General features: G+C 38.0%; 1 protein-coding gene across 1 annotated transcript; it reads right to left on the bottom strand.

The window, feature by feature from the left end:
- Positions 1-233: 233 nt before the first annotated feature.
- On the bottom strand, positions 234-15,002 carry kat2a (K(lysine) acetyltransferase 2A). The gene is made up of 17 exons (XM_086059730.1): positions 14,745-15,002; positions 14,352-14,475; positions 11,575-11,720; positions 11,384-11,473; positions 9,388-9,761; positions 8,311-8,417; positions 7,632-7,736; positions 7,428-7,564; positions 6,118-6,326; positions 5,913-6,039; positions 4,949-5,059; positions 4,729-4,872; positions 4,479-4,593; positions 4,367-4,403; positions 3,725-3,788; positions 3,554-3,638; positions 234-2,731 (listed from the first exon to the last, which is right to left on the bottom strand). The coding sequence occupies exons 1-17, from the start codon at positions 14,955-14,957 to the stop codon at positions 2,538-2,540; spliced, it is 2,382 nt and encodes a 793-aa protein (XP_085915856.1). The 5' UTR covers positions 14,958-15,002; the 3' UTR covers positions 234-2,537.
- Positions 15,003-15,091: the final 89 nt, after the last annotated feature.

The raw sequence follows: 15,091 nt of genomic DNA, 5'->3' as shown, positions 1-15,091 counted from the left end.
GGGAAAGTGAAACTCACGCAGCGAGGTCGTGACAGCACGACGCAATAGAGCCAGATTTAAAAACAAAAAGCGCGTCCCCCACAACGTACTTTATATCATGAACCGTAAAATAAAAACAACAAAGGAATTCGCCTTCATTCTGTTTTCCGAGTGAACACCAAATGACATTCAAAATGGTTATAGTCGGGAAAGACAAACTTGTAGTTAAAATAATGACAATCGTTGACATAGCGTATCTTTATACTCTTCTACTTTTAATGAACTCAACTCAGTTTTTATTAACCACAACTGCAGCTGAAGTACGTGCTGTGTAGTGTACAATACTAAGTGGATATAAGACAAATGAACACATAATAATTTAGAAACAAAGTTCAAACAATAAAAAAAAAACAGTCAATGCAAAGACAGTCTTAATTATCAAAAGCTTAAAACAAACATCTGCAACTTCCGTTGGAAACTGGTTTTGAAGCCCGCTTTAAAAGGTTAGTTAGGGTGCTTTGTCTGATGTGCACTGCGACATCGTTCCACAATTAAGGTCCAGGAATGGAAATGCCTTAAAACCTCCGCTTAGACTTTGGTACTTCCAGGAGCAACTGGTCAGCTGACCTGAATTACCTGGAAGGGGTGCAAGAATGGAGAATCTGAGCAAGTTACGGCATGGCGAGACCATTTAAAGAGATTTGGAGACAATATAGGATAATTTTTCAACGGATTAAAGTGCACAGGCAACGACTGGAGGAACAGGAGTATAATTATGTGCTCCCTCTTACGCGCTCCTGTTAAAAGGCAAGCAGGAGAATTTTGAACCATGAAGACATGAGGGGAGGACTGTCTGACTCTGCAATCCAATAGAAATGCGATGATCAAAGTGAAGCTATGAACAAAAAAAAAAGACTGGACTTACAGGTAAGAGTTTTTGCTGTGTTAAAAATGTTAAAACTGTCTGCATAACTTGACAGTAGAATATTAAAATGCTTTTTTTTTGGGGGGGGGGGCATCCCTTTCTGGCCCAGTTTTATGCCTCAAGTTCAATTAGGAATTTCTTAATTTGTAGAGTAAGCTTACTCACACCGTGGTCCGTGGTTAACACGAGTCTCATGGAGAGATACACAAGCTAAAAGAAGGAATTGGAAATCTCTCTACTTCCTGTCAAAGGATATCAAATTGGTGTCAGCACGGACAACTACCGGCACCGACCTTTCCCAGCAAGTCAAGATAACCAACCATTTTAAATCACCGTCTCTAACTTAAACCCCAAGTTTGATACAGCTGGCTTCAGTTGGCAGTGTTGCGTTCACTGACACCTTTAAAACAGATTGCATTGCCCACTGAAACATTATTTACCACAATTTTTTTTTTTGTCATTAACATTACTACATTGACAGTAACTGCCATTTGAGCTGTAACGTCATGGAAACGTTCACGCTTGATGGTTCGAGTAGAAAACAACTGGGAGTTTTCATTTTTTGTGTTTTTTATGTGTTTTTTTTTACTACCGTAAATGTATGTGAAGGCAGCAAATTCTTGAGTAGCACCCAATTAATGCACATTTAAAGCAAATATTTTAAGACAGAGGCACAGCAAATTACTTTTTAACCTCTGTTCTATGTAACCATGTTTTAGCACAAATGAGCTAAAAATGCCAAGATTTTTTTTTGTGTGACAGTGATGTGACAAAGTAGACCTAAAACTTCGTTGACTTGACTTTCAAGCACAAACTTCAATTTGTGTTGTTTAAAAAATAATAATAACACATACATACATACATAGTGTTCCCTCACTACTTTGCGGTTCGCTTATTAGGGATTCCCTCTATCGCGGATTTTTAATCTGGGTCCATTTATGCTGCTATTTTGTTTTTTTGTGTAATATTTGAGTAAATAAAAACTGTTCTTTCTTTCATTACATACAATTTAATTACATTTGTAAACAAAATATAGAATATTTGGTAAATTAAGAAACGTGTACAATAAAAAAAAAACTTGACATTTTTTTTCTTTTAATTCAGTCAGTCCCATCTCTGGTGAGCTAATTTTTGAACAGACCAGTTACTCATGCACCTGCCAATAGTGTCTCATAGTCTCAGTTAATTGAAGGCAATTAACTTCAATGAGGCCATCCACTTGTTTATGCAACTCAGCAAGAAGAGCTCATTAAGGTGACAAGACAGTATTTGCTCAGAAAAAGGCAGAAATTATTATTATTTTTTTTATTTTTTTAAGGGCCTCTACTTTGTGGAAATTGACTGGGTGGGCGTGGAACGGCAAAAAGTGAGGGAATACTATATCTACAATACAAAATCAGCAACAAAAGGAAAGCAAACAGCGCAGCGGGGAGCTTCAAGTGTGTCAGTAACCGAAGGCAACGTGGCTTTCAAGTCCCAGAGGTCCAGTTTTTGGCGACTCAACAAGTGGAATGACGTTTAAATCTCATAAATAAAGTTGGTTTCTGGTGTAGAACTTTGGTACTGCGTTGTGTTGCATTCGAGTCCCGTGCAAAATGAAAATGAAAAAACAAAAACAAAACAAGAAAAATGTTCATTTTTCGATGAGGCCACCGTCTTTGAGTTTGAAGTAGAAGAACTTCTCGAGCGTGTTGGCCGACTTGCAATACTTGCTGTCGGGCGGGTTGTACTCGCGGCAGTTGGTGATGATGCGTTGCAGGTCGGCGATGAACAGCTTCTTGGTCACATAGTAGCGATTCTTCAGGCGCTCCATCATGGTTTTCAGGTCTGTGGAAAGTTACCAACAACTCAACGCACTTTCCAATAAGCAGCAGTTTGCCAGATAGTGTGAACACATTTTCCAAAAAAACAAACAAAACAATACTCACAGGCATTCATTTTATGAAGACGTACAGTTTAGTCACAAAGGTTTTGGAACAAAGTTTTATAGACTGATGAAACCAAAATGAACCTCTACCAAAGTGATGGAAAGGCCAAACTATGGAGAAAGAAAGGATCTTATGATCCAAAACACACAAGCTTTATGTATGAAGAATGGTGGAGGTAATGTCATGGCTCGAGCTTGCACGGTCGCTTCTGGAACGGGCTCACTCGTCTTTACTGATGATGTAAGTCATGATGGTAGCTGGCAATTGACAGAAAAATGCATCCAAAGTTCCAAACTAATTTGGAGATGCGTCATCATGCAATAAGATAATGATCCAATCGAGTATGGATTTGGCCTCCTAAATAAGAGACTGAAGGGAGAACTCCCCAGCGACAAACAAGAACTGAAGGAGGCTGCACAAATGAAAAAGTCAATGGGTTGCAGGCTTGCGGTTAGGCCATCAATTATTACATTTATGTTCATTAAATAATGTCTGTTCCAATACTTGAAAAATGGGTGGGTCCAAATAAAAGGTTTTCTGTCCTGATGTGTTGAACATGTCTTAATGTAACTAGCATGAAATAATAACTGGAATTCTGAACCTTTGTCTTATAGTCATCGTATGATCTGAAAGCCAAATGTCTCAACAAAAACAAGCAAGTGGCCTTGCCGTTCTAATACCTTTGAAGGGGAGACTGTATATGGAATGAGTGTCAGCATACCAATGGGGAAGCGGATGATCTCGTAGTAATCGGGTGCGTCGGACTTCTTGACGGGCTCCATGAACGGCCAAGCGTCGGGGTGACTCTGCATAAACGTCAGAGCGCACACATAACAATAGGCAAAATACTAGGCTACAAAGTGAAGTCTATGATTGTAAATGTGCATGTTACCTTTATTTGGGCCAGTAGGTTCTTGAGCATATTGTACAACACATCAGGGTCCTTCACTTCTTTTCTATAAAACGCAACTCCCTGTTAGTGCCAAAATTCGAGCAAATGACAAAATCTCTATTTTAAATGACTTCATTTAAAAAGCCCATTAAAAGGGGTAACACAGGAATCACATATCCAATAATGCAATGATTATTATATATATTTTTTTAAACAGGACAAAGAACAAGGTGTTGATCACACCTGTTACACACACCTGTTATACAAATGAAATTAATTTCCGTGAATGCAATTTTGAGCTTTTCTAGCATCTGACAGTTGTACTTTATTATAATTATTATTGTGATACTCTGTGAGCTGATAATAAAACCGCTAACAACTAGCACTGGCACTATTTTTGTTTGTTTGTAATTGACATATATGCATATGGATTATTCCATCAAATAATAAACCCCCCTTACTTGACTGCAATTCCAATTTACAGGGTGCTCATGGACTGTGAAACAGTTATGAGTGGTTTGAATAGAGTTTTATGGAAATATCTGTGTGGATGCCGTAACATGGCGGCGGTGAAGTTTCAGGGCAGAAATTTGGTGTCGACATGTTTTTGTGCTGGATTTATCGAATCCCTACTGCACTTACACTTTCTCCTTGGCACTTGGCTTCCATCCGGTTTCTCCTGAGGGACAGTGATGAAAACAACATTAGAGCGCTTACGTTTATACTCTTATTGTATTGAGACACAATAACTCACGTATGCCGGGAATACTCTCCACGGGGATCTGTCGCACGCCCTCCTTGAAGCAGGTGAGGCCCGGGTAGACCTTCCTGATCTGACTCTGCTTCCTCTCAATCAGCTTCTTGATGATCTGGCAAGGAATTAGAGGAGCTATCTTCGCTAGAGTACGTAACTTCTGTCGTGGGATTGTGGCTCTCCTTGCCCACGTGAGAAATTTTGCCTCACAACAACAAAGGTACCAACTGTGTCTAATTAGAGGGCTAACCTCTTTTTGCCTCTTAATGATGTGCGACAGCTCCGTGTAAGGAATCCTGGGATTCAGCTCACACTCCATCAAAGTGGCTCCCTCGTAGTCTTTAATGTAACCCAGGTAGCGACTCTTGGGCACTTTGATGTCTTTGGAGAAGCCCTTCCAAAAGGAGAAAACTATGTCTAAATTGAGGGAGAAATGGCTCAAAAGTAAAGCGAGCGAGTCGGGAGCTCACCTGCTTTTTGAAGTAGCCAATGGCGTACTCGTCGGCATAGGTGAGGAAGTAGAGGATGTTGTGTTTGATGTGGTACTCCTTCAGGTGGTTCATCAAGTGTGTGCCATAGCCCTGCAGACGGGAGAGGGGCGAGCAAAGACAAAATGTTGCTCTAAGTCTAACAAAAGTTATGAGACGTAAGTTGGGTTTTTTTTCCAGAAAAAGTTGTAATCTTAAGCGAAAAAGTTATTTAAAAAAAATCATAATATTATAAGAGCAGTCATAATATGAAAAGAATCATCAAGATTTTTTATTTTATTTTAGGGCTGTCAGGCGATTCTAAATTGTAATCGTAATTAATCGCATGACTTCAATAGTTAAGTCACAATTAATTGCGAATTTTATATCTGTTCTAATTTTACAATAAAATGTACCATAAAATATAGATTTTTTCCTAAGTTTCATACTCTTTTAGCAGAAAAGTGGGGAAAAAATGTTAAACTAATAGAAATATGGCTGCATCTTTTAGTTATTGATACGGTAATTACATAACAATCCATACAATTTAGGTACAATTTTAAAAAGTGTGATATTGATTTGTGGTGAGGTCATTTTTCTGCCACTGTAAGGCATAATTGCATTTGTAAGATGTCAGTGCATTTTTCTTTTCATATTAAGAGCTATCTAATCTTTAACATGAAGTAATTTGAGAACTTCTGCAAATTTTTTTAAATGTTAAAATATAACTTGACCCCAGTCTCCACTAATATATGCGTCGTTATTAAATGTATTACTGCTAAATTTGGAAATTGCTGCGTTGCGATTGGAATTCCCCCAATTTCCAAGTAAGGGGCGGTCATAAATCGCGCATAAGAAAAATAGTAGCGTGAAAGGAACTTTAAATTAACGCAATCATTTTGACACCCCTATTTTATTTCGATTTAAAGTTGTACGTATTATTAAAATAATAAGTTGTTTGTCATACCTTGACCTGCTCGTTGGAGGTGACAGCACAGAAGACAATCTCTGTGAAGCCCTGAGTGGGAAACATCCTAAAACAGATGCCCCCGATGACACGGCCATCTTTGATGAGGGCTAAAGTCTTGTGCTTGCTGTTTGTTGAAAAGAAAAAAAGAAAAACATGAGAGATATCAGGAGCGGGCGTGTGGTACGGGACGGATGGGTCTTACGGGTCAAAGACGAGTCGCGTGATGTACTCTTTGGGCATGCGCGGTAACTGGTGCGAGAAGACATTCTGCAGGCCCACCAGCCACATCAGGATCTTCTTGTTGGACTTTTGTGACAGCGAGTTGCCGATCACGTGGAACTCGATGATGCCGCGACGCTCCTCCAGACGGGCTGTCTCGTCACGGGCCGCGTTGGGCGTCAGCAAGTTGGTCTGCAAGTGGAAATGCACCCCATTATATCTAAGCTGTCTGCTGCCACTGACAATTGTGTCAAATTTTTAGAAAATGAAGATGAAAAGGCTTTTCTTTGGAGCAAGTGGTTTTTTTTTTGTTGCAATCTGACAAAAATAACCTTACTTCAAGTAATTAAATGACAAAAAAATAGGTATATTTTGGAGTTTAATAAGTCATAATATAATAAAAATATATATTTTCATATTTTTGAGAAAGTCATGCTATTGTGAGAATAAAACTATATTTCGTGAAAAATACATTAATCAGGCAATAATGTCTTTTGTATTATTTTTTCAGATAGAATGAACGTTTTATTAGGTTTGAAATTGCAATATTACAAAACAAAAGCTGCATTTTTAAGAAAAAGTTGCAGTATTTTGAGAACAAAATATTCTTTAAAGATAAAATGTCATAAATGTATTTTGCAAGATGTGTTGTCTTTTTTGAGAAATAGTCATACTATCTTGAGAAAAAAAAAAGAAGTAAAATATTGAGAGTAATGTCAGAGATATAAAGTTATATTATGAGAATAGACATTTGTTGCAATTTGATAAGAATAAACATTTCAACAACAATGTCATAAAATTAGGAGAAAAAAAGTAATAATAATAATTTACGACCAATGAAATGACTGACATTTAAACTGTTTTTTCCTGTAGAAAAAAAGTTATCATATTAAAACAATGTATTATTTAGAGATCAAATTAAGTAATCTTTTGGGGGTGATATTATTAAGAGGTGAAATTACTAGAATAAAAAAGAAAATAAAGGAAAAAAAGTAATTACATTACGAGAAAAAAATATATAGTCATTTTATATAGTCATTTTTCTAACAATTTTTTAAAAATCATATTAAAACAATGTTGTATTATTTAGAGATCAAATGAAGTAATTTGGGGGGGGGGGGCATATTAAGAGGTGAAATTACTAGAATAAAGAAGAAAATAAAGATTAAAAAGTCATATTACGAGAATTTATTTTTTTATAAAACGTAATTTTTCTAAAAAACAAACAAATAACAATTCTCAAGCTAAAAAGTTGTAATGTTACGAGCATAAATTTGGCATTACACGACTGACCTCAGGACCCAGCATGGCGGCGGGGTCTGTGATGGTCATCATGACCTCGTTGACGAGCTCCATGGGAATGTCGCCCATCACACGGATGCGCTTTGCGTCCTCCAGTGTCAGCGCCTCAGGGAGTTTACGCTTCTCGCCTAAAAAGGAGAATAAGTAAGAATCTTCCATCCAAGAATCATCAGCAAACACATAAAATATTCTGACCTATAATTGACTCAGAACCTGACGCATCCAGAGCGCCCAGAGACGAACCCGCGCTCAGGGCCTTGGAGAGGGCGGAGGAGCCCGACACAGCCGCTGGACTGATCACTGGAGAACACAATACTGTCATTTCACTGTATTTTTACATCACAAACTCACCAGCCATTTCATTAGGTACACACGCACTGACACATTACATCCAACGTAAACCATCTGCTTCTATTAAGATAACAAAGCTCACTTGACAACAATAAAGTTGTTCTTTTTTACCAGTGAAAAAAGTTGCATATAATCTTGGCAAAATAGAGTATGTTGGAGTAAGTTAATATTCTAAGCGGTCATATAACATGAGATTTTTTTTTCTTTTTTCTTTTTTAAGTAAAGAAAATAGTCATATTTAGTAGTTAGTATTAAGGGAGTGGGGTCAGTACATTCGAGCAAAAGTTCAATATAGTTACATATAATATTTAGTTATAATATTAATATTCATTATTATGTACATTTTAGTCTTCACAGCAACAAAGTTAGAATAAAAAGTCATACTTGGATGTTGTGTTGAATGTTGTATTCCGTCTGTCTAATATTAGAGAAAGTGATAGCTGTCCAGTGACTGTGTATGCACATGTGATAAACAAAAAAACAACAAAAAAATATAAAAAGTTCTCCTGCTTGCCCGGCTCACCCGTGTGATGCCCCAGCTGCGTCCCATCGGCGGCAGACACGGTGAAATCGGCCTCCCAGATGGGAGAATTTTCCCCGTAGATTTCCTCTTCCAGCATAGACAGGAACCTGTCGACAGCATTCAATGTAACGTGAGAATACAATTTCTTGAGAAATTGCATTTGAATTATGAACCTGAAATGCTGTGGAATTAATTAAACTGCTGAGCTGCAGAAAGTATGATTTGAAGTTGCAATAATATATGAAATATGGAAGGAGATAAATAAGTAAAATATATATTTTATTGTGAAATTTTGGTAACGTGATGAATAGTTCCACATATGTCCTGAGTGAGTGGAACAGTTTAAGGTGGAAATTTGTCAAAGAAAATGTGGCAACAATGAAAAATATAGGAACTTGAAGAATATGAAAAATAGTTCCCGAGATATTCAGAATGAGCTGAATGGTTGGAATGGTTTGAATTGGTTGAATAAGTGGAATATGGAACGGAGTTAAACTTAAAAAAAATTCAAATTATTTCAATAGGTATTATTTTCATGGAAAATGCGGAATTTCAGGAAAAGTAGGAATTTTTAATGTAAAAAATAGTTCAGAAGATATCCCGAATGAGATTAATATTTTCAAGTTGGAATAGTTGAAGTAAAATGGCAAAAATTGGTTAAATCATGAGCATTCATTGAATTCTAAATGAGCTACTGAGAACTAGAGTGGGCTAACTCAATTTCTGTCATTTTTAAGTTAAATGCTGATCATATGAATAGAGAAATACCAGATGAATACTTCAAGTCAATACAGTCAAGGTTCTAAATATTGACCTGAAGGGAACAGTCCATATTTATTAGCTTTTGATGCCTTGCTCTTGCAGCATTTGCATGTTTGCATACTATTAGCGAATGTTATTCATGCTTCATGAAATATTGATAGATTGGATGTATGTTTGGACTTACACTACTATACTTTTATTGGCAGCCGTAAAACTTGAAATAAACATCCTTTAAAATGACTAAAGTGGCATTAGACCACTCCAGTTCTCAGTGGCTCAAATGATTGTGTGAGACAGATGTTGAGGTGTGCCTGCCTGGGGAAGTGTGTCAGGATAAGCGTGCGCTTCTCGGGCAGCAGCTTGTCCTTCTCCACACGGAACTTCTCCAGGAGCTGGCGCCGCGTGACGGTGAAGATGGATTTGAGAAGGCTGCGCCCAAAGACGTGCGTGGTCTCGTAGCGTGGCAGGCTGTCGTTGCTCTGCGGCACGTGGCAGTAGCACAACCAACGTGTGTAGTCCACCTTGTAGGCCGTGCCGTCGTCCTTCTGCGTGCGCTGCCGGTACTGCGTGGGTGTTTCCAGCTTCCAGTAGTTGAGGCACAGCAGAAACATCTTGGACAGCTCAAACATAGTCTGGCGCTCCTTAGGCGCCAGGTGGCTGAATTTGTATTGCACGAAGTTCAACACGCCCTTTGGAGAAGAACATAGGGGAAACAGTGGCACCCCAATTTATAAGCTGTTGATTGGTATAGTTTTTGTCTCGAGTTGCAAACAGACATTTGCCAAAAATGTCTGATCTGATTGCATTGCTTTGGCACCATATTGTTGCCAAATAACTGCTATAAAACTAGTTCATTTATTATGACTTAACAAAACTGTGCCACTTTGTCTAAAAAAATAATAATACAAAATTATCTTTTTCCATAAAAATAAAAAAAGTTGCTCACTGGTGGAGGAACGTTACAGTTAGTGATGCACCAAATATTCGGCCAACGAAAATTTCTGGCTATTTTTGCCATTTTCGGCATTCCCGCCGAAATAGAATTAAAGCCGAAAGAATATAGCCGAAATAGGATGTTGTGGTGTCGCAAGCAAAAAAAAAAAAAAACGCTGCAAGCAAGCGTCTGTTTGAATTTAACAGCAAACACCTCGTCCACCTCGCTTTTCGCTGGCATTTCCCCGTGTGAGTTTGCACCGGTCAGTCGCAGGAGCTCCCGGGGTCATTGCGCACACCAGAGGAGAGGCGCGTCGCTTGGTGTACAACATTTAAGTGGGTCATAAAAAACACAGAATTGCCGTGTACTGCAGTATACGTGAGCCACTCTTTCTCCTGCAGCGCTTTCCTTTTATAAGAGCCCCTCGAACGCTTCCACTTTTTCACCGGCATCCCGGTGACCGTGCTAAAAACTTTAGCTAATGCTAGCACTATTCCTATCAACAGTTTTAAAAACGGAAACACTTAACGATATCTTAGGGTGGCGACAGACCTGTACAGGACGCTGTGTGCAGTCCGTTCCCGAAGCCGATTATCTGGTGCGAACAAATGTATGTATTTATTTTTCAACGTTGGTGAATATGTGAATGTGCGGATTTTAAGTGCGCCGCACCTTGTCCCGCCACACGCATCCGTGCCTGCCTGTGCGAACTACATTGACTATGAAGTGCAATCGCACCGCCAGAAAATACTCAACCCTCATTTGATGTTTAATGTACTATTAGCCAAAATGTCTGCGGTGTGGGCACATTTCAATTTATATTGTGCTTTATTAAAATACCAGTGCTAAATAAATATTTTATAATAATATGATAAGTTTAATTAATTATAATAAATGCAATGATAGTAAAAATTGGCATGATTTTTTTTCGCCGTTTTGGCCCAAAATTTTCATTTCGGTGCATCACTAGTTACAGTATTATAATAATAAAGCTGTAATGTTGGGGAAAAAAAGTTAATGTAAAAACTCTTTGCGAAATTTTTGTTCCACTTAAATGTATTTTGTTTAGATAAAAAGTTGTTTTAGTGAAAATAGTCCTAACAACGGAATAAAGTTTCAGAGCCAAAAAAACCCGGAATTTTACAGGATTAGATTTTTGTGACAAAGAGTAATATTTACAAGAATAAGTTCTAGAACATTTAAAATCTTAAATAAGTCATGTTTTTTTTGTCCGAGAACAAGGACACACTCTTGCAAAAGCAGTCATGTTTTTCCAAGTTTGAAGTGGTAAACTTAAGCAAAAATGCATTTATTTTTATTTTTTAACTTTAAAAAATAAAATAAAAGTCAGTCTTTGCAGTGACATTTGACATTCACCTGCTCAATGTTGGGTTTCTCGAAGGGCGGAGTGCCCAGGGATCCTTCTACCACCGGCTGGCTCATCTGCAGGATGCATTTCCTCAGCAGCTACCGAATGAAAAGAACAAATAACAGACATACTCTTCATGTTACAACACACGGGACTGATCTTTATTTTCTGTGGACACCGTTTCAATGCGCATGCTCACCTTGAACAGATAGAAGTAGACCTGCTTGGTGTCAGTGTCCTCCTCCTTATGCACAGACATGAACAGGTTCTCCACATCCACCACCATTCCCAGCAGCCTGTTAATCTCGTCCTCCGACACGTTCTCCAGGTGGGACACGTGATTGGCTGCCAGACGCAAAACAACAAGACTATGGAATGGAGGCGAAAAGTCCATAAAGCTTGATGTATTCAGGTTAAAGGGAACATATTGTTGGAAAACTGACTTTTTAAAGTGGAAGTCAACGTTAAACATTTCTTGACAATAATGTCATGTGTGACCTCACTAGTCTAAACATGACATTCTGATTAATATTACATTTGTTGAACATGAGTTATGAGATGGGTAAAAACGGCTGAATTTTGCTGCTTAACTCATATTTCACCAACGCAATATTAACCAGAATGCCATATAAATTGATATGATAGCCATATAGTGTATAATACCACATTTAACGAAACAATGTTTAAAAACTTGTTTCCTTTTCCTGAAAAATAACAGTTTTGGAGAAGTGAGCAATCTGCCTGACAGCAATAATATACGAGGATGTCTCAAAGGTCATTATACACTTTCTTGGCTCAATTTTTTTTTTTTAAATAGATTTTTAAAAAAGCATTTGATACTATAGATAATTCTACACTAATGAATAAATTAGAAAAATATGGCATAAGAGGTTTGGCATATACATGGATGGAAAGTTACTTGGAAAAAAGATATCAGTGCTTACAGTTTAACAATATACAATCAAAACACTTGAAGATTACTCATGGAGTCCCCCAAGGGTCTGTGCTAGGCCCAAAATTATTTATATTGTATATAAATTATATCTGTTGTGTCTCAAAAATATTCAAAAGTGCTTTATTCGCCGATGACACAACCCTCCTACTGTTCAGGAGAAAACCTGAAGCAGCTTCTGACTACTGTGGAGTATGAATCAAACACATTAAAAAATTGGTTTGATATGAACAAATTAACACTAAACTTAAATAAAACAAAGTTTATAGTTTTTGGTACTAGACAAACCACACAACAGGTCCGAATTATGGTAATAATTCAATTGAAATAGAAAGGGTGTGTGAAAATAAATTTCTTGGAGTAGTTATTGATGGAAAATTATGTTGGAAGTCACACAGATAATGTCAAAAGGAAAATGTCAAAAATTATAGGGATACTCTCTAAAACTAAGGATGTCCTGAATAAGAAATCATTATACACATTATATCGTTCATTGTTATTACCATATCTGACCTATTGTGTGGAAATCTGGGGAAATGCATATAAAACAAATACAGATCCTGTTTTCAAGCATTAAAAAAGAGCCATAAGAATTATTAATCGATCAAAATATACAGAACCAACTCATTCCCTATTTATTAAATCAAATACAATAAAATGTTACGACTTAGTTGAATTTAAAATAGCACAAATAATAAGGAAAAAATTAAAACAAGAACAAATATTAAGCAAAGGTGTGTTTCTGTAAAAGGTGTTAGTTTGTGGACTAATTTTGGAACTGACCTGAAAAGATGTCAGTCACTTGCTAAATTAAAAAAAATTGTTTAAAAGTAAAGTTTTAAAAAATTACTTAAGTCAGACATGAGCTGTTAAAATTGTATATATGCTGTAATTTCTTTGGATGTATCGGTATGAGTGTAATGAAAATCGTATATGTGAGTATGAGGATATGATTCATAAATGTATTATGGTATATGCCTATGAATTTCATGTACATATGTTGTTGGCAAATGTGCGTATGTTAAAGTGCACTTGTATATATGATTAGGTTTATACATTTTTCTTTTGTTGAAATACATTAACCTTATTATTGTATCAACATAAAACGAATAAGGGCTAGGACTACATACGTTTTTAACTTCCTTCTACCCATTTTGAACATATAAACTCTTTTCTTTCTTCCTATTCTTGTTTTTCTTTTTACTTCAACTTATATTTTATACTTGTAATGTGTTTTCTTCATGTTTATATGTACAAAAAACAAACAAACATATTTATAGTTATTTATGTTTCTATTTAGTGTTGTTCCGATACTGGCATCGGCAGAGGCCCCGATACTGCATAAAAAGAGTGGTATCGGCATCGGCAAGTACTAACGAGTAACATGCCGATACTATTATTTCCAACGCTAATATAGGACTTTGGATGCATCTTGTGTTTTACTAGTGCACAACATTCACTGATGTGTGACGTGTTCACTGCATGCCAAGCTAGGATATCCTATTGGCCCTTGAATGCTCTGAACCAATGGCAGGGCAGCTTTTTCATGTTGAAAAAAAACAACAACAACCCAGCTATCGGAACGGTATTGGCCGATACTGCAAAACTGGGTATCGCAATCGGGGGCCAAAAAACGGTATCGGAACAACACTAGTTCTATTAGTTTCAGGTATCATTCGGACAGATTTGAGGCTGCTTGGTTTGTCAAGAACTGATTTTGTTTCCAGGAACTCGTAAATTGTATTACGTATTGTTGCAGTGGGACAGCCATGCACTGAAGTGCAAGTGGGGACAGAACACTTCATGCCAGGTGGCTATTTTGCAATGCTGCTCCGATGTCAATTGGAGAGCCACGGGCAAGGGAATAATATGTTTACAAGCAGTGCAAAGTCTAAGCTCTCAAATGCTGATGGCCTCAAGTCTGTCCAAATGACACCTGAAATGAAACAGGAAAAAATGAAGTCTATTGTGAATTTTGGGAGACTCTGTATTAAGGATGGTAGGATGCTGATTTCGTAGGGTACCCAGGGCATGTCCACAACTGCGGCACGGCTCGCTCAGGCTGGCGGCTTGTTGCTGCAGGTCTACGCGGGGAGCAGTGGGAGGGTTCGGATTCTTCCACCCGTTGCATTTGCATGTGTCACTAGCCTGAACACGAACACACATACCAGTGGCAATGAATGAATAGTAACAGCAACAGTGTACTACTACCGGTACATTAACTTTATTATTATTAGATTCCTGGAAGCTAAGCTAACATTATTTTTTAAATGGGTATAGCTAGGTAGCTAGCTACATGGGAAAGTTAACATTAGCATCTATAGCTACGTGTTTATGACTTCGTAAATAAATAAAGGCAAATTATTGTAGTGGAGTGCTTTGTTTTGAACTTTAGCGAGCTGGGCTAACTGGCCTACCTTGCAAGCGGAGAAAACGCCAAGTTTCTCGAGCTTCTTCGCCCGTGGAAAGGCTCGAACTTGAGCTTTCTTCTGGCTGGCGCGTTGCTGCTGGCTCAGCCCAGGCCTGGCCGGGTCGCTGTTACCCGAACCGGAGCCTGCCGCAACGGCGGCGCCGGCCGACTGGGCATTGAGGAGCCGAGGTTGCAGGCCCTGCGCCGCCGGGTCCGACATTTCAAACGTCTTCTTCTTCTACTTCTTCAGCTGCGGGTGAGCTCATGTGTTGCATTCGCGAACGGCTCGGAAATTTACAAGAACTGAGACAATGTCTCTAGGTCAGGAGGTAGAACGCATATTATTCTCTACTC

Source organism: Leptonotus elevatus, chromosome 1 (genome assembly GCF_054856555.1).
Source record: "Leptonotus elevatus isolate MCC_2025b chromosome 1, RoL_Lele_1.0, whole genome shotgun sequence".
Classification (NCBI taxonomy): Eukaryota; Metazoa; Chordata; class Actinopteri; order Syngnathiformes; family Syngnathidae; genus Leptonotus; species Leptonotus elevatus.
Note: the sequence above shows the minus strand (reverse complement) of the source record. Positions and strands in the feature narration are given on the sequence as shown.

Coding starts and splice junctions, on each gene's coding strand:
- kat2a (XM_086059730.1), bottom strand. CDS start 14,957: ATGTCGGACCCGGCGGCGCAGGGCCTGCAACCTCGGCTCCTCAATGCC. Junction 4,873..4,948: donor TTGGCTACTTCAAAAAGCAG/GTGAGCTCCCGA, acceptor TCCTTTTGGAAG/GGCTTCTCCAAAGACATCAA. Junction 3,639..3,724: donor ACCTACTGGCCCAAATAAAG/GTAACATGCACA, acceptor ACGTTTATGCAG/AGTCACCCCGACGCTTGGCC.